Source organism: Megalops cyprinoides, chromosome 9 (genome assembly GCF_013368585.1).
Source record: "Megalops cyprinoides isolate fMegCyp1 chromosome 9, fMegCyp1.pri, whole genome shotgun sequence".
Lineage (NCBI taxonomy): Eukaryota > Metazoa > Chordata > Actinopteri > Elopiformes > Megalopidae > Megalops > Megalops cyprinoides.
In genome coordinates, this window is record NC_050591.1 from 12,702,147 (window position 1) to 12,722,524 (window position 20,378).

Genomic DNA, 20,378 nt, shown 5'->3' on the forward strand with positions numbered 1-20,378 from the left:
TTAGCTTTGCACTGTGTAAGGGGCTGCTGCACTTTCGGGCATGGCCAGTTTATCATGTTTGTTGTTCACACAGCTTAATTATATGGACTTTGTACTCTTATATTGTAAGTCTCTCTGGATAAGAGCAACTGCTGAATGGCTTAATGTAAATGTATAATAGGTAAACCAGTGTGTTGATGTTGTACATAGGAAAAGTGACAGACAGCAAAAGTATGGGCATGATGAGATTAGTAGTCATTTGTCTGTTTCTCCAATGTTTCTCCTTCCCAGACATTAACGAGTGCGACGAGGCAGATGACCTCGCCGCGCTGTGTGTCAACGGCCAGTGCGTCAACACTGACGGCTCCTACCGCTGCGTGTGCCTGCGTGGCTTTGTCATGTCCCGACGGCCCAACCACTGCATTCCCACCCGCTCCTGAGCCCCCCCACCCCACCAGCCAGCCAGGAGCCCGCTATCTGCGACAGCGCCCTCATCTGGTGGCTCAAGGTTCTGTCAGGTTCCCCCTGTCTCACCTGGAGACGGTCCATCAGTGTGTTTAACCTGCGGGTAGAGGGGGGGTAGGGGTGGGTTTGCCTTTTAACAACGGAAATGTCACATCACGGGCTGTGCTATGTTTTGTCTCAGAACATTCAGAAGCCATATCATGCATTTTTACAGTTGTAGATTGGTTTTGTATGGCAGTATATCACTGATTTTAGTGTAAAGGACAGGAAATCAATACTTTCATTTTCACACTCATTTACAGGCTTTGTGTGTGTGTGTGTGTGTGTGTGTGAGTGTGTGTGTATGTAAGAACACTCATACACATGATGGAACAGTAAAACCATTTAATGAAAGGGACAAGCTTTTCTCTTTTACCAGTAAACATAACCAGTTAGAACACCGTGATACTTTCTGTTAAGAAGCAGTATTTGGGAAAGTCTTAGGGGGAACAGAGTGGCTCATTCTGTGATTGCTCATGTGGGTTCAATCACTTGTTCATGCTAAAAAGGCAGAAGAAGAAGGAAAAATGTACATGGCTTCAGAACTTTCCAACATATAAGCATTGTTTTTACAGTGGCTTCACCCATTGGAAAAGTTGGGGCTTTGAGGGTCAGCATGCACTTCAGTACTAAGATAAGGAGCTGCCTCTAATGGTTTGACCAGAGAAGGCATTTCTTTTGACAATTAGCATGCTTTGGGGATGCTTTGAACCTTTGTTCTCGTTTTCCCGGGCGTTCTGACAAACACAAGATGGTTCTGCGGAAGTAACGAACCAAATTTGTAGTAGTCAAAAAATGTTATTGTAGGTGAAATGTAGGATGTAACACCTTGTGTGGATATTACAAGCAATGATGGTAACACCAACATAGATTTCAGTTTTTTATGTGCTTTCCATATTAATTTATGCAGTATGTCTTACGTTAAGCTGTGTTTCAGTGTCATAGAGTTTCAGAGAGCATCATGTGATCTAGGAAAAGGGCACATCTCCCACATATCAAAATCTTTGGAACTTTTCTAAGGTTGGAATAAGTCAGTTTTATGAAAAATGGAATGATAGAATGGGTAACTGAATTTGGGCATTAACTTTTCATGAATCCATGTCTTCTCTCTTGGAGAGGGGAAATGGTGGAATGTTCTAAACATCTAGTCTGAATGAAATAATTTTGAACAAAACTACATTTGACACAAATGTTTACATTATGTTCACACTTTATATTATTCAAATTAGATGGCTAAAATATGAATAAAGCCAGTCACATGCTGTAGAATTTGACAAAAAAGGTTGACAATAAGTTATCACATAATCTTCAGTTTAAAGAAACTGTTTTCTTTTTGCCTTGTTTGTTCAGTAGCTGAAACATTTTTCTTTTTCGGCACCTAAAGATGTATAACACTATGCACTGTATTTGTGAAAGACTCCAATTTTTGTACATGTTAAAATGGTGTTACTGATATTTGTGAGTTTATTTGTCAATTTTTGTTTTGTTTTTTTTTTCCTGAGTGTTTATTTGTTCAACAATTTAAAATATATGTGCACACATTCCATTTGTATTGTATTTTATTGCAATTTTTACCGGTGTACCTATGTACATTTGTATTTTTGAAATGATAAAGATGTAACCGGAACCTCCCATTTTGTTATTAGCTGCATGTTATTCACCTTAAAGGCCAGGTGGCTTTTATTCCAGTGCGGTATGGCATGCTGACGTATCCCATAAACAGAAGCGCCGGGGTGACAACTTTACCACAAACAGTTCACACCGCAGGCTCACGCTCTCACGTGCTCAGCGTGCAGAGGCACACTAATCGTCTTACCTGACTCCCTAGCCCTAATGCCCAATGCGTTTATGTGAATCCCGGGGTTAATCCTTTTTATAGGCCAATCCCCAATACCACAAACAGGTCATCGGATTAAAGTGGTGCACTTCATACTTAATTTGTTTTGGCGGATTGCAGGGGCCAGCGGAATATCAGCTTTCTTCTCCGGTCTGCACACACTCTTTCTGAAACGGATCGCGGGGAAAATCAGATCTGTGTCAACGCTGCTGTCCACACTTTGTTTTCATTCAAAAAGCTTCTTGACTGCAGTTATTTGCCAACAGCCTCGCCAGCAGGATGTTGTGGTGCTTATTTCACTTTTCTTATGTCATGTGCAGTACTGCTGTCTCACTTGTTTTCATTATTCACACATTTTATTGTGAAATAGTATACATTTTAGATATAAATATATGAAGTACAAAAATATATGATTCATTGCTTTTGTTTTTTGTTGTTGTTACTGTCATCTTTGTTCAGTTTGTTTAGCCTGTTTGGAGGTGACTATAAACCATGTGAACAGCAAAGGTTGTAAGACAAAACAAAAATTTGATTGCATATTACCTGTCCACAATTACAGGTATTTCCCTGTAACTGACAGAAATGTACATTGTATTAGTTGTCCTAGACTACCACTGCACTCTTCATAAATTAGCTATTGCATGCTAATTTTTAACAATTGTCCATTTTATTGATTAACCCACTGGAGTGTCTTGACTTTCACCACTTGGAAAGGAGGCATGACCTTCCATGTCTGCTCATCTGTACTCAGCACAACTGTAATGCAGACAATAGAAATAATAATGGATAATTTGATCATCGTCAGCGCTGTGTCCACTTTTCAGTGGAGCAGGGGTCATTTAGCACAAAATGGACAGACCGCGGTTGACCGAGTAAAGAGGAGGTATACCTGAAAGTAGGCTGGCAGGGTGGTGCCAGTCGCTGGAGTTATCTGGTCAGTTATCCAGGGGAATTAAGGGCTCATCTGGAACACTCAGACCAGTGTGCACAGGTGACTAAGACTCACTGTAACCCCCTTACATTGCCCTCCCCATTGAACACCATAGCAGCGTGCAGCTGCTCTGCTCATCTGAAGATTCCATGCTAGAAGCCAATGTGGGACACTGCGATTGTACCCTTGACCCAGGTAGTTACCTTGAATGGTGTTAATACATGCCCAGTCATGCAAACGGGCGATGTGTAAAAACGTAAGTTACATATGCGAAGCAATGTGGTAATTTAATTATCTAAAAATAAGTGTTGTGAGGTATTGGGTATCTGATAAAGGAATACAGACTAGGTCTACAGGACTAAATTGGAAGCAGCTCTGAAAATTTCTGTTATTTATTTTTTTCACAGAGGGTACCATGGTTTTGACCCCCATGCCTTGTAGCAATGATACCACAGCAGTGTTTGGTCTTAAGAGATAACTCCTTATTGAGGCCTCATCACACACCTACCTCACCACTGTCCTGCCACTGAAAACACACAGTGAGAATCAGCTCTATAAAAGAAAGTGTAAGCTCCTGAAAGCTACCTGCAAAGAGCGAAGCAGCAATTGAATGACAATTACAGGCTTTGGCCCAGAGTCTAGAGCTGTGCTTGGGGGGGAAGGGAATGTGAGATTTCACCCACTGGCCTGGATTCAGCATGCGCGTGTAAACACAGGCAAGGGAGGGCGAGCGTGACCAATTGGACGAGGAGCAAGTGTCTTGCTGAAGAGGCCTTTCCCGGATTAGGGTTGGGGAAGAACAAGACAGGTGTCACTTGCTGCCCTAGACAATAATCCTCTCACCTCATTGTTGTAAATTGAGGGCCTCAGGTGAGTTCACAACTGGGTCAGTATTTAGTAACATTCTGAAATAAGTAGGCCCTGACCAGGAAACCCGTTGGAGGTAAACCAAGGGTCTGTATTTGTGACCCTTCAATCCAGTGGATACTATTTTGAGATGGCTATTTGTTGTAGAATCACCAATATGCATACTCATGGCACCATATGTTTCCTCCCAGATGTAGTAAAGAATAAGGAAATACAATCCAAGCAGCAGTAGCTTTCTACACACTTTACACATAAACAGTGGACCTATGTATTCACAGAAGAGAGCCTACAATTGATGCTATAATTGATACAGTATTTGAAGCACTGTCTGTTGCTGAATGAAATATTTGCTCATCACTGATCTGTGGGGCCATCAGTATGAATAAAAGCACAATGGTTCTCTAGGTCGAAATGTTATTCATATGTTTGGAAAAAAATGCTTTCTAAAAACTTCAGATATCTACCTATTCACTTTGTTACTGCTAGAATGTTTTCCTGAAAGAAATCACATGCTGGAGGTCCACAAAGGGCTCCATGAAACTAAGGAACAATCTCCAATCTCACATCTGCACCTCGATTTAAAATGTACAGTATTTTTATTATTTCCTTCACAACATAATTTATTTGCTTAGCGGACACCTTTATCTTACCTAGGGACATTTCTACCTAGTGGCTAAGTCAAGTTTGCCTGGGGCTTGTCATTTTTAAGGGAGATCAGCTTCAGTAGGTTAGGGAGTTTATATCTACCATTATAATAAATGAATATTATCACGCCTTCGGACGCTGCAAGTCAAATTCCGCTCTATTACACTGTCTGTTGTTTGGCTATAAACACCACGTTTTTCAGGGCAAAAATATTCAAGGCTAGGCTTAAAATATTCGGGGCTATAGGCCCGAATGATCAGAGCTAACGATCTGAACCATTTTCCAACCAAACATCTCACACATTGATGTAATCAGTCTATATGAGGAGAATTCCATAGGAGAAGGTGAAGTAAGGCCCCAAACTCAGGGGACGAGCTTCTGTCTGCTATCTAGGAGGTTCAGGTTCATAACAGGATGTCTGCATCCAATCTGCAGGCTGTGGATGACCTGTTTTAGTCCACACCCCTTCAGTATTGTTGATCACAAGCAAATCAGAACACTTGCAGCTTCAACAAAGCACAGGAAGATTTTCAATTTCAATCTTACAACCTGTATAATTGAGATCGTAACCCATGTTACTTTTAAGCCACTATCATTAATCTATAATTTATCAATCTACAATTTATCATGTATATGTAGGCTATGAGGGTGTGATGCTCACTGGTCTGGGAGGGTTGTTAGCCTGGTCTGACACTGTTGCCAGTGTTGTCATTTAACTTGAATGGATACACTTATGTTCTATTGTACTGGAAGTTACTCTAGATATGAGCGTCTGCTAAATGCATTTAATGTAATATAAATTAATATAAATGGTATACAGTCATGATTTGCGATGATCCTTAGGCTCCACTGTCAAATAAGTTGGCGTATTGTGGCACACCTCCTTGATGTTGTGATCCTCTGGTCCCTCGGAAACAACAGACCTTTTTTAATTTCCCCCTGACCAAATGAATCTGACCTGATGACCCTCCTGATTGATTTGATCCAAAACCTTTGTTTATAGGTGTAACTACTGCTGACATAAGTGCTGTAAATAGAATACGTGTAAACACTTTCCTTTCTTCAAGATTGCTACTTTTGATATTTTTTCTCCATTCTTTAATGAAATTTCTCCTCTAAATACTATTGAAGGATTAACTGATGCCAGTGTAAAACAGAACTCTCACATGTGTATCATATTTCATACATTCATTTGAATGCAGATTCATAGACACCTAAGAGAACCCTGGGTTTAATTTGGAAAAAAAAAGAACTTACCTGTCATTTGAGCTGAACTGAGCTACATCAACACAACACTGGAGCTGAACTGACTGAAGCACAAACTTACATTTCATTAGAGTGCACACGGGTAATTTGGGTATTCTTTTTTCAGGACCCCCGTTTATTGTTTTCATTTCATTACATTTACATTTACATTTATTCATTCGACAGACGCTATTATCTAAAGCGACTTACAAATGAGGCAGAGTACAACAGCAAATAGCCGTATAAGTCAACGATATTAGAAGTGCTGCATGACAAGTTTCAACAGTTGGCCAGACAAGGTGCAAGCTAGCTAGTAGTATTTCTTTGCGTTTTTTAACGTATTTATAAGGTATTTATATTTATGTTATTGGACGTTGTGGATTGTACTATTGAGTGTATAGTGACTCCATATTTGAAAATACCCTTTTGAGATTGGAAGAAACAACAGAAGAAAAAGAGTACATGAACTTTACCTTCATTCCTCTCATGCAGTTCAATACAATGAGTTGTTTGGGGTATGTGGTCGCTGATTATTTTAAGGTGATATTCATTAAGCAAATAACCTTGCCCAACCTAGAGAGAATGTCTCCACACAAGCACAGCACATTCTCTTGTCCTGTGTGGTACAGGAACAATTCATTCAAAATACCTACCTGAAAGAACAATAGCAGTGCTCCTCTGTAAAACAAAGACAATACTGCAAAATAACAGGATAATGACCACAAATTCTTTGATGATGAACAGAACAGGATTGGGTAAGCATATGATTGTTATAATTGTATGAAGGTACGCTATTTTGCCTGTGCCAGTTAAAATGGTCAAAATGCAGCTCATTTTCACATGCATTACATTTGATTTGCGAGAAAGGTGTTTGAAATTGGGAATGACTGCAACACAGTCCTCCATTCTGAAGCTGCTGTCATCGGTTTCATGGGGGAATGGGTTGGCTGACCCATTACCTGAGAAAGAGACTGCTAACCTTGATGTGGTGATTAGCGGTGCCCCGGGTAGCATACATTTATTTCCAATACCCATCTCTCCTTCTCAATCACATTACCTGCAGCTCTGCAAACAAAGCCGCGCAAAGCCTAATTGTTTCCACACCCGGGGGGTGAGACCTGACCGCGATTGTCGCGGTACAGGAAGTTTTAACCATGCGCGGTACTCGGCGCCGAGTCGAGGAAACTGGCACAGCGTGTCTTGGCGAGGTGTGAAAGTGAAAGTGCTGGCTCAGCAGCCCGCAGTCACCCTGGCATCGCATGCATCCTAATCCCTGCCTCTCGGGCGCTAATCCCCGTCCTGACCTACTGACTGCCTTCTTACGCTCCCTGTCTTCCTGCTCACCCCACCTGTGTGGGGGAGATTACCCCTGCCAGGGTGCCCATCCTCCCAGCCCGCGCCCTGCTGAAGCTGCTGCCCTGGATTACCTTCGGAAACACAGTGTCCGAGATGGCTGTGAGGAAGTCCTCAGGGAAGTGAATACGATGCATTTATTCAGGCTCCAGAAAGGGGTAGGCATCTTTGCCTTCCCCACCACCCTCCAACAACTGCCCCCCCCCCCCCCCCCCCCCCCCCCGCCTTGCCCATGGGTCACTATATTTCTTGTTTTAATTTCCATCGATTCAAACTTTATTACCTGGTATGAGTTCAGTTCCAGCTACAGTCGGACCCCTATGACTTATTAATTTAGTGTGTATGACCCATTTATACAACTGGGTATCTTCGTGAAAACTTCCAAGAAAACGTACCATGCTCAAGAGTACAACAGCATGTCCCACTCGCAACTTTCTGGACTTCTTTGACCACTAAGTCCAACAAGAGGGAGACTGACTTTCTTCGTATTTCTTTTGGCAATTGTATTGTGCATCTTGTATTTTGTGCTATATCAATCTAGAGATTAATAAATTCACTTTCAAAATAAAGCAAGTTTAATAGTCACAGCTCTTAATGTGATGATACCATTCAGACTACTTGTATGCCAGGTGTTCCAGATAATTTTGTTAATAAGGCACTATAATACAATACTTCAACTTTTTAACTGTATTTGAGCTGAAAGAACCCACCACACCATCACTTACTGACCAATCACCAATGAAGGCTTTGCTTGATCAATCTGCCAGTCATTCCATGAATCCTTTCTGCTGTGTTCACATGTGTATCTTGTTAAAGTTAACCTCAGTGGCATTGGGGGACATAATGAAGAATGGCTTTATTCCAGTGCACATCCAGTGTCAGTTAAATGTGCTGTATGACTTGTTACAGAAATTACAGCAAAGCTGTAATGGTGAGGCTGCTCATAGTTAATATGAACAATGTCCAGGTCGTAAAAGATTTGTTGCTCAACTTGGCTTTAAAAAGAGTCTTGTGAATTTGGAGATAAAAAGCTACAAATTTTACATACTGGTCTCAGTTCACAAAAATAAGTTCAAGGCTACATACATACACATACAATATAAAACCAAAATGATTTTTCTGTGTCTGACCTGACAGACTGCAGGCCTACATACACATGTACTGGATGCTATTTTAAGGCCTGTGTCATTATAATGAATTATGAGCTCCTGAGGATTACCAACTGGTTTTATATAACAGCAGATATACATGTTCATTGTTCAGCACATATGCTGTCATGTTTGTAATCTTTGGCAACAATGTGAAATAGGTGATATCACAGTACAAAGGCATCTGCTCTACCAAATTCTTATGCAAATCTAACAGACATTGATAAATTAAATAATAAACACACTGTTGTTGAAATGTGTAACATACAGTTTTGCAAATACATAAAATATTTAAAACTTTCTAATAAGATGATTTTCTTTTAATTTTGCATTCGCTACAATGCAAAACATGGTACAATGCATGCAAGCAATTAAAAGTGTGAAAGCATAAACAACTGTATACTAGTCATTCACAGTTTGAATGCAATTTACATTTTTGGTATTTCCACTTCATATTTGATCAAATTATCATACCACATGTTAAATAATGTATTTTTCTCCCTTTCTCTTTTCCTCTCTCCCTCTCTCCCTCTTGCTGTCTCTCTCTCTCTCTCTCTCTCTCTCTCACATACACACACACACACACATACCTCTATTTCCTAAGTTGTAATGGCAGGATCTGATTAGTTGTGGAGGGGGGGTAGAGCAGCGGTGGTGTCTGTTTGCGGTTTCCTCCGTACCCGATGATTGATGGGCTTGCTTTGCTAGCAGTTCGAAGCTGCAGGTCGAGAGGCTAGGCCCCATGGTAGGCTTCCCCCCGGCAGAGAGTGTGACTGTCCAATACTAGATCTGAATATTGCACACCTAGCATCTCCCTGGCAAAAGAACTTACAGTTCCAACAATTCCCACTCAGCCGTGAGATGTAGCAAATCCTGATTCACCCTCAGGTTCTTATAATTAGGATTATTGTGATGTCTTATAGTACCCAGTTTCTAAAATGACTCAGCATGTGTTCAACCTAGTTCACCAGAACATTATACCATTTCTAGGATGATTCAGCAGCTAATATTCTCTGCACCCATACTTGGGAAGTGTTTATCAGACCATGAAATAATTGTTTTGAAACCACCAGGTCCCTGACAATGCAGGCTATTGCTAGCACAAGACGACCCAAGTCACACAAGGACTTCCTTGATAGCCATCTACAAAGCAGAAGCCTTCCTTTGAGGTAACTGCAGGACTTGTTTTGGGAAAGCGAGGAAGGCGCTGTGTCAGTGGCTCTGGTCCGCGTGAGCACCGGTGGGTTCCCTTCGGTTTCAGCTGGCGCCTGAAAGGAGCGCCATCCCGTTATTTACAGCAAACAGCCGAAGGAGAGTGGGGAGGGGGATGTAAGGAACAGTGGGGGAAAAAAGCAGAGTAAGGGAAAAGGAGCCGGTTAAACAGAAAGACACGGGAAATGTCAGTTGGAGAGAAAAACAAACAAACAAATAAACAAAAAAAACTGCCTCTTTAGAATCCACAGGATGGCACTTTCAGCCTCTGAGAGCTTTCATTAGTTTCTGTGGGTGCTTTCATGGGATTAGCTCTCATTAGGATCATCACAAGGTTGTTAAGGATACTTGGGGTTTCCACTGAATTCTATTGAAAATTGGTTGAAGTAATGCCACTGCTTTTAAGTTATATTTTATGGATATTATATGTTGAATACAAAAAGCTTTAAATAGCATTTCTACGGATGTATATATAGGAGTCTGCCTGTTTGAAAATACAGCATTTTAAATATGTGTCAACGCTCACTTAGTAAACGGGCACTACTACAACAAAAAGTCCCTTCATTCTGAAGTCTTACTAACTGATATTTCAGGTAGTTTAGTGTCAGAGATTCTATTTTGTATTCACGTTCACTGTTTATCAGCCAAAGATATCAGTGAAGCCAGCCATAGGAGCTTATCGCTTGCATCTGGATTAGGCGGCATGACACCGCCCCTTTTCGCTAATATGACACATCAGATAAATAAACCTGATGCACCGGCTGCCTCTGATCTCAGTGCATAAACAGTCCAGCTGGGTGACTCGGCTTCCCCGTGCGCTAGGATCCTACTGGTGACAGTCAGAAGATTTATTTGAGGAGTTTCACAAAATGGACAACATGGATCTAAAGGATTTTTGCCTGAGTGAAAATTTTCACTTTCTCAACCAGCACACTCAGTGAGTTTTTTTTTTTTTTTTTGTATGTTATTTTCTTTAACTATATAGCTACCTTTTGTATGCGATTGGTTATACAGTTTCCACATTCGGTGGTGGTTATTATTATTATTATTATTATGCACATTTCCACGCGTGTGTTGTAATGACAATTAATTATGAGCACTTTTAAAGAATCCTACAGTTACTGGAAAAACGTTTCACTTGTTTTACAACTTCATGTGTTTAGATACCATACATGTGTAGTACAGCCTTACGTTCGATGTAAACTTCTGAAGAAGTCTAAAGTCTGTTACTCATCCCTCACTCGCTTTAAATGTGTTTTTATTTATTTATTTGTTATTTTTTTTCCCCCTTGAAGCCTGTTAAACTCATCTACAACCGATGATTCCCAGTCCGCTTGCGAGCCATCTGTAAAAGCGGACTCTCCGAGCCCCACTTTTCCCCTGGACAGCACCACGCCGTTCAGCCCGGGTTCCACCTCGGACAGCAGCGGGTACAGTTTGTTCTCGCAGGGCCACTCGCTGGATCCGGATTCCCCGAGTTCGAGCAGCAACGGCAGCGGAGGCGGCGCGGCGCCCGACTCCTGCAGCGCCCCGCACTTTCACTCCGAGAGAGCCTTGCCGCTGCCGTCCCACGCAGACTCCATCCTCAAGTGCGACTACATGGCCGCGCTCAACTCAGGACCCAAACGACTCTGTCTGGTGTGCGGCGACTTCGCGTCCGGTTACCACTACGGAGTAGCGTCTTGTGAGGCGTGCAAAGCCTTTTTCAAGAGAACCATTCAAGGTAATCAAAAACGGGATTTTAAACGTGTTGTCCAGTAAACCTTCATAACTTAATCATTGAAGTTCACAAGTTACTACAACTATTCAAAACACATAGTGTCTGACAGATTTTAAAAAATCCTAATTGCAAATATAAATACTAGTTTGGATTCTGTGCAGTTTACTTAGTTGAGTGATTTAAATATTGCAAGTTGAGTAACTTGGCACGATTGACTGCTTTTCTGATAATTAGATAAACGAAGTATGTCAGAAGTATGCTCAAAATATGTAATGTAGGAAGTGATTCAGCGTTAGTGCTTAAACCTGCCTATTGTAAAAATCTGTGCCCGCAACAGATCAGAAAAGTCTCGAGCTGAAACGTTGGTCTGTGTTTTGTGAGGATCTAGGGCATGGCCAAGTTTTACCGATCTTAATTAATAAAGTGATCAATAATCTATTAGAGGGGATTGAGTAAATGCGTCTGATTTGGAGCAGAAATCAGATTTCCAATAGTTTCCTGCCAGCTCCGGCCCCGGTTATGCCATTGATTTTCGTGTGAAGATTCAATGTGCTTGATACTGGATGACAGCAAACAGTAAATGCTGGACCATTAGCTTACTAAAAACAAGTCCAATATCTTATTTTTAAGTATGTGTTCATTATAAGGCATTATAAACAGCATTAGTTAATACATTGTACTGTCCGACTTCAGTGAAGTATACGCTTTAACAAGTGGCTTTTCCATGCAACAGTGGGCTAGTTTTCTTTATCGTGTTTATTTGTTAGTCTGGGAATAACAAGGAATGTCTCAGCAAGTAAATGCACTATTTGCATATACATTGTCTCTGTCTTGAATTGATTCAATGGCTTAGTTTGTCTGTGGTTAGCAATATGATGTGATAATATCAGAATATATAAAGATTCATCCAGGTTCAGTCTTTATTTATTTAGGGAAACATAAAAATACAGTTGTATTTATTCTGGCCCAGACTGTATTTATTCTGTAAATATGTCTATATTTATGGTAAATGAGTATACACTGTTGTTATATTTTGCATATAGACATACAAAGATGTTAACTGATGAAAAAGAGAAAAATTTAATCTCATTTTACATTGTATTTTTTTGGGCCAACTCCTATAGCATGTATTTTTGTGCAGCATTCATGTGTACAATAGTATACTTACTGCCTATGCATTGTGCTCGAAGGTTCTCAAAAACAGCAACGCCCCACCAGGGATTCAAGCTTGCAACCTGCATTATGTATGATATGCTTTTAAAAAGCACATTATGCAGGGATAAGGTAGCAATCACGGCAACAAGTTTTGTTGTGCTACTTCACATACTGCTTCGGAGAATGGTTAAATTGTAGTTCCTATTTTGAAATTGCCAAAAAAACTTACGGATCATACATGTAAAATGGATATACTTTCTAAATAATTTCATTTATCAGAAATAAGAAATTATTAATCTGACTGTTTATTAACTACTTTTTACCAGTCAGCAATATGTTCTCTGAAACATCTACCTTAAAATTGGTGACATCTTCATTTTGTTTTCTATTGACATATATCGTCAGAGAATTTGCACTAAAGTATATACTAAAAATTTCAAACTTGACATTTACCTTCTCTTCAAAGATCATCTTAATGTTGTAAACAATGTTAATTTATTTTTTAAGAAACTCAAGGTCTCTTAATTACAGTCAATAATTAGACACTTGGACCTGTATAAATGGTTATTGTCCCTACTCATAAGACAGCATTTCATGGCTGACCTGTATGTACAGTTTGATGAAAAACTTTTTTTTTCACTTTCAAAATGAAGAAACAACCAAGAGACCACGTTTTAAAAAAGACAAATCGACAAGAAAAGACAAGTTTAGAAACTGTCAGCAACACTTTGATCACTTGAACTGTTCTAGAGTGGCATTATGAATTAGGGCCAATGTGCCGAAGTAAGGATTGACATTGGGGCTCTCATTCCATAATCCCTAAGATCTCTGTCACATGGTGGTTTTAGGCTGGCGCTCATTGATCGCAGTCTTTGCCGCCCAAAATGAGACCCTGGCCCGCTTGTCTGGGCCTTAATGGGCAGAAGAGAGTCGTCAATAATCTATTAAAACCTTTTTGTCTTGCAAGCCCTAACTTTCAACACTTACTATGGTCATTAGGCCCGGTGTGACAGTGTCAATCAATACTCGTGTTTGGTCTGGACTCCTATGGATTGCTGTGTGAAAGCTCAATGTGCCAAGCGCAGCGGACATGATGGGAACAGGAAAAAAAAGGAAGCAAAGTGTTTCTTTCGCCTGGCGATGCCACCGCTTGGCCAGCACAGTCATCACAGTGGGCCAAGCAGCTCCAATTAACATTTCACCCCCTGTGCTTTTGGGGTGTTTAGTTTTCCAAATGATAGATCCTTAGCATAGATAGATCCTTTTGGCAGTGGGAGGTGAAGTTTGCAAATATGCAAGGAAGAGTGCAGGTTCACTTCCTGACCGCTCGGTACCATTTGTTTCCTGAACAACACCTCAAAGATTTAAGCAATATCTGCCTGTCAACAAAGGCATTATTCTGTGCTGTTCGGTTCTATGTTCCATCCTGTAGGCATTGCTGTACCCATGAGCAAAGTAAGGTAGTACCAGGAGAGATTCGTTCTCATATATATTGTAAGTAAGTGCTGTATATGATGGCATGGCATGTAAAGGAACCTGTGGGGCATTGTTCTGTCACTCCAGGCAACATCGAGTATAGCTGCCCGGTGATGAACGAGTGTGAGATCACCAAGCGGAGGAGGAAGTCTTGCCAGGCATGCCGCTTCCAGAAGTGCCTGCGGGCTGGCATGATGAAGGAGGGTAAGCACAGCCAATTGCCCCTGGCCAAAAAAAGCACTATGATTGGACAGGGACAGGGTTAGGTTAAATGTTTGACCAATCAGAAAGCACCTGTTGAGTACCATCACCAGTTACATTACATTATATTACATTCATTTAGCACATGCTCTTATCCAGAGTGACTTTTAGCACAATAGAACATAAGTATATCCATTTAAGTTGAAATGGTTTGCTAATACTTTCCAGTACAAAGGGTATGTGGGTACCGTGGGCCATTTGTGCCAGTTCACTCAAATCAGCAAACTAAAAGTAAAATTAGCATGCTGTGTGGATCATTATGTGCAATAGGTATTGAGAAATAAAATTAAATAGACCTGGTCTTTCATTTCCGGCCCAAGAAGATAGAAAATGATAACAGGAAACAGGAAGAGGTGGTGTAGTCAGTTCGCTTTCCTCCAAAACAGCATTTTTGGACTATGCATCATAGAGCAATGTTGGAATGTAATTTATCGATGATTAGCCTCCTTGTCTTGTGATTTTATGTTTAAATATAAGCAGCCATTTCAAAGAATATGAATAAAGCAACAAGTTACTCTCTGTACCACTGAACTTCAAAGCAATTATCAAAGGAGGTACATAAAATCAGTGACATATTAAATGGTTAGTGTAATAGGGTTTATTTAATATCATTGTTTGGATATTGTTGGATATTCACTTGGTAATGCTGTTATCTGACGACTTGCAAAAAAGGGGTTTGTACAGCATTGTTTGACCGGTATCTGTCTAGTTGGAACACGACAGGGAGACTCCATGTTTCAGCGGGGAGCAAATATAATGTTGAACAATATTCTTTACTTCCTGGGTTTGCATATAGGTGGTCACTTCCCCAGTGAAATGTAAAACCAAATATTCTTCTATGGGTTGTATTTTCCAATGGTAATGCCCTAGCTGTGTGTCAAGCATACCCTAAAGTTATGCGTGTTTCACGGACATGGAAACACTGAGAATAAAGATGCATTTGCATTCAGAAGCGTAACAGAAGTAGTAATGAGCCTGGTTTTGTACTTGCAGGTGTTCGAATGGACCGTGTTCGAGGTGGCCGCCAGAAATACAAGCGGAGGGTGGACTCTGGCCTGTCCGTCTACATCAAACCACCCTACTCACATCCAGTCAAATCCACAAGTGAGTCATGCTCCCTGACCTTCTGCAGCTGGGGGCTAGGCAGATATGGTTGTGCTTATGTCCAGGCTCATGTTTCCTGTCTCTCCAAGAAAAAATTATAAGTGTTGGAGAAGGTTTAAGAAATAGTAATAATAAGAATAATAAAAAAATCTTCCATGTGGCCTATTTTGTAAATACATCAATTATCACTTTCACAAATTCAATTATGTTTGCATTTTAGAGCTTGTTTTACAGTATATTTTATAGATACATACATAAATATTATATTATATACATAGATACATATAGATATTATATACATAGAATTACACATGAAAATGATTATAAATATTTTTATAACACATATTTGAGAAGTTTCAAAACACATTTCTTATATTTCTATTTCATATTTTGACACATTACATTTTCATAATTGTACAGAAGATATGGGAATATATTTTCAGTAATGTTTACTGGATGGGACACCTACCTAATGTGCTGCTGAAGTGAAGTCACAACAAATACAACATATTTAATGTAATATATCATATGCACCACCTAATATATTGTCTGTGTTAGCATCCCCAGATAATAATGTTGGCTAGCCAAATAATGTAATAAAATTCCATGTGGTGTTAATACACTGGTATGAGGTCAGTATGTGCCTGACTGAATAAACAACTTCCTGCAGGAAACAAAGTCATTTCTCAGCTTCTCGTGATGGAACCAGCCCCGGTGTGTGCCATGCCTGACACCACCACCCCGGACAGTGACCTCAAAACCCTCATGACCCTGTGTGACCTCCTGAATCGGGAGTTGCTTGTCATGATTGGCTGGGCAAAGCACATCCCAGGTACAGTAAAACGCACATGAATTGCATTTTTTTAGAGAATTAGATGACAACGGGAGAAAGCTACCACACAAATAATAAATCGTAGGAAATAAGTGACTGCACAGACATTTAGTACATATATTGCATAGCAGATAAAGCATGCTCCTTGTTCCTTGTTCTATATGTTTTATATATGCACATATGTCTATGAGGCAACATATTTAAAGAAGGAGACAATATTTTTGTAATTGTTCTCTGAGTGTAAATAAGGCAGTCCTGGTACATTCAGAGCGACTGTGTCTTTTCCCTGGGTAAGGAAGGAAAATAATCTTCTCAGCAGTGCTTTTCACTTGTCATTCTGCCCATCGATCAGGCTTTATTGATCCAGCTGATTATACTGTTTGCAATCTGTTAATGAATTCTTTTTCTAAGAGGCCATCTTCTCCTGCCCTGGGATCCCCCAGGTGCAAACGTGATACCCAGCGCCCCTTAATGCAAAAGAGAACAAGCAGTTTGCTCAATAAGACCTCCGATTTCCCGCATCAATTCGGCCTTAGAAGGCCGAGTGTGAACCCGCCTTACGGAAGCTGACAGCATTATGATTGGCTGTTCCCTCTGTCTTGCAGGCTTCTCTGCCCTCTCGTTGGTGGACCAGATGGCCCTGCTGCAGAGTGGTTGGATGGAAACCCTGGTTCTGTCTGTGGTGTCGCGCTCCATTGGTTTCTCTGAGGAGCTGGTGTTCGCCGAGAACCTGAGATTGGACCGGGCCCAGTGCAGGGCAGCAGGACTCCAGGACCTCTACACGGCGCTCCAGCACCTGATAACCAAGTACCAGCAGATGAACCTCAGCCAGGAGGAAATGGTCACGCTAAAAGCTATGGCCCTAGCAAACTCAGGTACGTCCAGAAGACAACCACGAAAACAGCAGCACGCCCATTGATAATCTCTGTTTAAACACCCCACACTGTTTACCAACAAAGGGCACCCCAGTATATTGGTAGCATCAGCAGAAAGGCTGTTTGCCATGCCGATTGATATCGGTGGCAAAGAGAGACATGACGTGACACACTGATGGCAAAACGCTATTCAATAGTGTCACTGTGGGGAACCGTTGGATGAAACATCTGCCAAACCACAGAGTTTTACAACTTTCTGTAAATATGGGGTAAAGATTTATTTAATTTCGACACATAATTTTATTTTTTTTTATTTTATTTTTTCTCTCGCTACACCAAATGTTCAAAACACACATTGCCTTAGAGGTTGCACTGCGACCAACTGAAACAAACAAACAATTTTCATATGATAACTTGTAACAGAAGGTAAACACAGTTTATCACACTGATAAAAAAAATAAGAGCATAGTAAATTAATTAATCTATCTCAACTGTCTCTAGTCAATCTATCTCATCCTAAGGAAAAACATTCCTAAATGGCAACGTTCCTTCACACACTGCCTTTCCAATTTGAGGATAAATAGTCTCAAATTGAGAAGTGTTGTGTTGTGAGAACATTTTTATTGTGGAGTGAGTTTCCTCTGATGAGCATCTCTCAATACACTGTGAACTCAGGTCATGCCCCTGGACAGCAGGTGACTGATAAACAGCTATGGGAGCCATGGAACCGATTGACAGGGAGTGAGGAAGCAAGGCAGTCCCACAGTAGCGCACCACTTCTGCATGAACTCTGTTCATAAGACATAGTTCATTAAGAGCACTAGCACCCCCACCAGGATCTGCTTATACTGTATATCTGCATATTTTCCATGAGGTTTTGTACCCGTTTCTTGTGTCCACGTTCATCGACATGCATAGATTAAGAAGCGTTTTGATTTTGATGTGTCGCTCTCATCCATCACCTTTCCCATGTGTTGAATGTAGAAGAGCTTGGGTCAAGCTGTCCCCTGACACTGGTTAAGAATTAGGCCATTGATTTACCTATTAGGGCAGATAAGTTATTGGCCGCCAAGTTGTTTTATTACTGCTGATGTTCCAATGTAGCCTTAGGGGCAGAGTAAAATAAAACACGATGAAAGCAAAGCAACAACGTAATAACATATTGGCTGAGATGGGGCTGTTCTGTGCAAGATATTTTCTATTCCAAGGATGACATATGTGTCTCAGTGTCTTTACGTTTGTACTGTCAAATTTTCGGCCAGTGAAATTTGATTGTCACTGTCTTTTGAAAGCACCACTGAGTTTGACATGGAAATGACAAATGTCTGTAACTTCTGGTCATGCCTGTTCTGGTATGCCTTTTAAAAAAAGCGAAATATAGGAGCTCAGTTAACAACCATTACATGGTCAGCCACCTCTATGCTAACTGTCCCAGTATCCATCTGGCTAGACAGCCTAACAGGCCACAGTGCTTCACATTCTTAACAAAGAGGGTATTTTCAGACCAGATATCCATTTTTCTAAATGGTTGTGAGCAAAAACATTGTCCCCCCCCATACCCCCTCACCTCTGTTACCCCCCACCCCCCCAATCTCCCATCACTGTTCCCTGGACCCGCAGAACAAGGGGAAACCAATCAATATCAGAATAGCGAGGAAGCCGCTTCAGCCTCCAGCAGGGATCAATAAATCTATCCGGCCAGCTCCAGCAATCTATCTTAGGAATTCATAAATCCATTAGCTGTGTCTCCTGGCATTAGCCTGACTCCGGTGCATTCAGTGTGCATTAAATGGCATGAAGGGATGGGAAGGGTGGGGGGGGGGATCATGGCTTTTGCTTTGTACATCTTGTGAGAAAGGAAAAAAAATGCCCCACTGGGCAAAGTGCCGGCCGTCACCCAGTCCATTAGATCCCAATATGTGGCCAAATGGGGTGGACAATAGGATTGGTCATGGTTATGCCCAAACACAAGAGGTTTTTTAACACCCAGTTGTGCTTGCTGCTGATGCCCAGGGGCTCCTCTTGACCTTCACCTCTCCCTCTGTGTCCCAGCAGACGCGGGAAGCGTGGAGAACACCGAGGCCGTGCAGCGCTTCCAGGACGGGCTGCACGAGGCCCTGCAGGAGTATGAGGGCTCCCAGCACCCCGGAGAGCCCCACCGCGCCGGCAAGCTGCTGATGACCCTCCCCCTGCTGCGTCAGACGGCCAACCGTGCCGTGGACACCTTCTGCCGGCTGCACCTGGAGGGCCGGGTGCCCATGCACAAACTCTTCCTGGAGATGCTTGACGCCAAGATGTGACCGCTAGCGCACTCGTGCAACTTCCTGTTTTTCATCACACCAACACACAGTCACATTAGATTGGGGGGGCGGGCAGTGTTTTGTTCACCGGTTGCCCCATTGTCTTTGGCCCAGAGGCTCTATGGTGGATCATCAGGTAAATAAAACAACTCCCCACCTCTGCAAAAAGACAGTTTTACGCAACAGTTTACATTACATTTTTCCCCATATCAAGATTTTTTTATCTTAAAATAAGGTCTTAATTTTTTTCTTATTTTTTTGGATAAAAAACTTTCTTAAAACGCAAGATTGTTTCCCTGTTTTGAGAGTTGATTTCCACAGTTTACTCCTCTGGTAAAAAATTCTTGTGTTCAATATTAACAAGGAATACAGTGTCCGCCAAAGAAAAAAAAAAGAAAAATCTTATTTTGAGATAAATAATCTTTTAAGAAGGATTTCTTGCAGGACACACACAGTAATATAGACTGGTGTAGTTTGGACGTTAGTATGAACGCAAACTCATGCTAACATTTAGTCACTGTATGGTTAGCCCTTTCTTTTTTCTCACTTTACAATCAATGCTACATATTCACTGAGTTAGATTCTGCTGCACGCTCAGGAGTGTTAGACAAACAGGAGCTCGACTGATAGCACTGCTGGTAACCAGTATAAGGAAGTGAACACACGGCTGGAAACACAAGGCTCTTTTGTATCAGAGTTTCTATTTTTGCCTTATTTGGGTTACACTTATATGCTGTGACGCCATGCCATAGTCCAGGATGCATTGTTGTAATTTATTTATTTATTAAAACCTTGCTGTTCAAAAAAAATATATATATGTGTACTGCATTTGCAGGGGAACAAAGAAACATCTAATTTGTATGTAAATCAGTAAAAGGCTTTTGGAATTATGAGAGTGGTTGAGTTTCTGTCATGCTTCCACGAATGTGTGTCA

At 41.1% G+C, this 20,378-nt stretch overlaps 2 protein-coding genes across 9 annotated transcripts in view; both read left to right on the forward strand.

The window, feature by feature from the left end:
* Positions 1-1,851, forward strand: part of LOC118783268 (latent-transforming growth factor beta-binding protein 4) — a 60,863-nt gene extending 59,012 nt beyond the window's left edge. For 7 of the 8 annotated variants that reach the window (XM_036537035.1, XM_036537037.1, XM_036537038.1 and 4 more), the window contains one exon: positions 271-1,851. In XM_036537035.1, the coding sequence (XP_036392928.1) occupies positions 271-419 (149 nt within the window). In that variant the 3' untranslated portion in view covers positions 420-1,851. The remainder of the gene's footprint in view (positions 1-270) is intronic. The other variant, XM_036537041.1, reaches the window with a different exon arrangement.
* Positions 1,852-10,509: 8,658 nt separating this feature from the next.
* On the forward strand, positions 10,510-19,643 carry esrrd (estrogen-related receptor delta). Its single transcript, XM_036536606.1, has 7 exons — positions 10,510-10,658; positions 11,017-11,444; positions 14,160-14,276; positions 15,327-15,437; positions 16,108-16,269; positions 16,875-17,144; positions 19,200-19,643. Exons 1-7 carry the CDS (start codon positions 10,591-10,593, stop codon positions 19,442-19,444), a joined length of 1,401 nt encoding a protein of 466 aa, XP_036392499.1. The 5' UTR covers positions 10,510-10,590; the 3' UTR covers positions 19,445-19,643.
* The last annotated feature ends 735 nt before the right edge of the window (positions 19,644-20,378 follow it).

What these genes read in the sequence shown, in the direction of transcription:
- esrrd (XM_036536606.1), top strand. Translation starts at nt 10,591, where the DNA reads ATGGACAACATGGATCTAAAGGATTTTTGCCTGAGTGAAAATTTTCAC. An exon ending in ACATCCAGTCAAATCCACAA is followed by an intron (nt 15,438 to 16,107) that starts GTGAGTCATGCT and finishes AACTTCCTGCAG; the next exon opens with GAAACAAAGTCATTTCTCAG. An exon ending in CTGGGCAAAGCACATCCCAG is followed by an intron (nt 16,270 to 16,874) that starts GTACAGTAAAAC and finishes TCTGTCTTGCAG; the next exon opens with GCTTCTCTGCCCTCTCGTTG.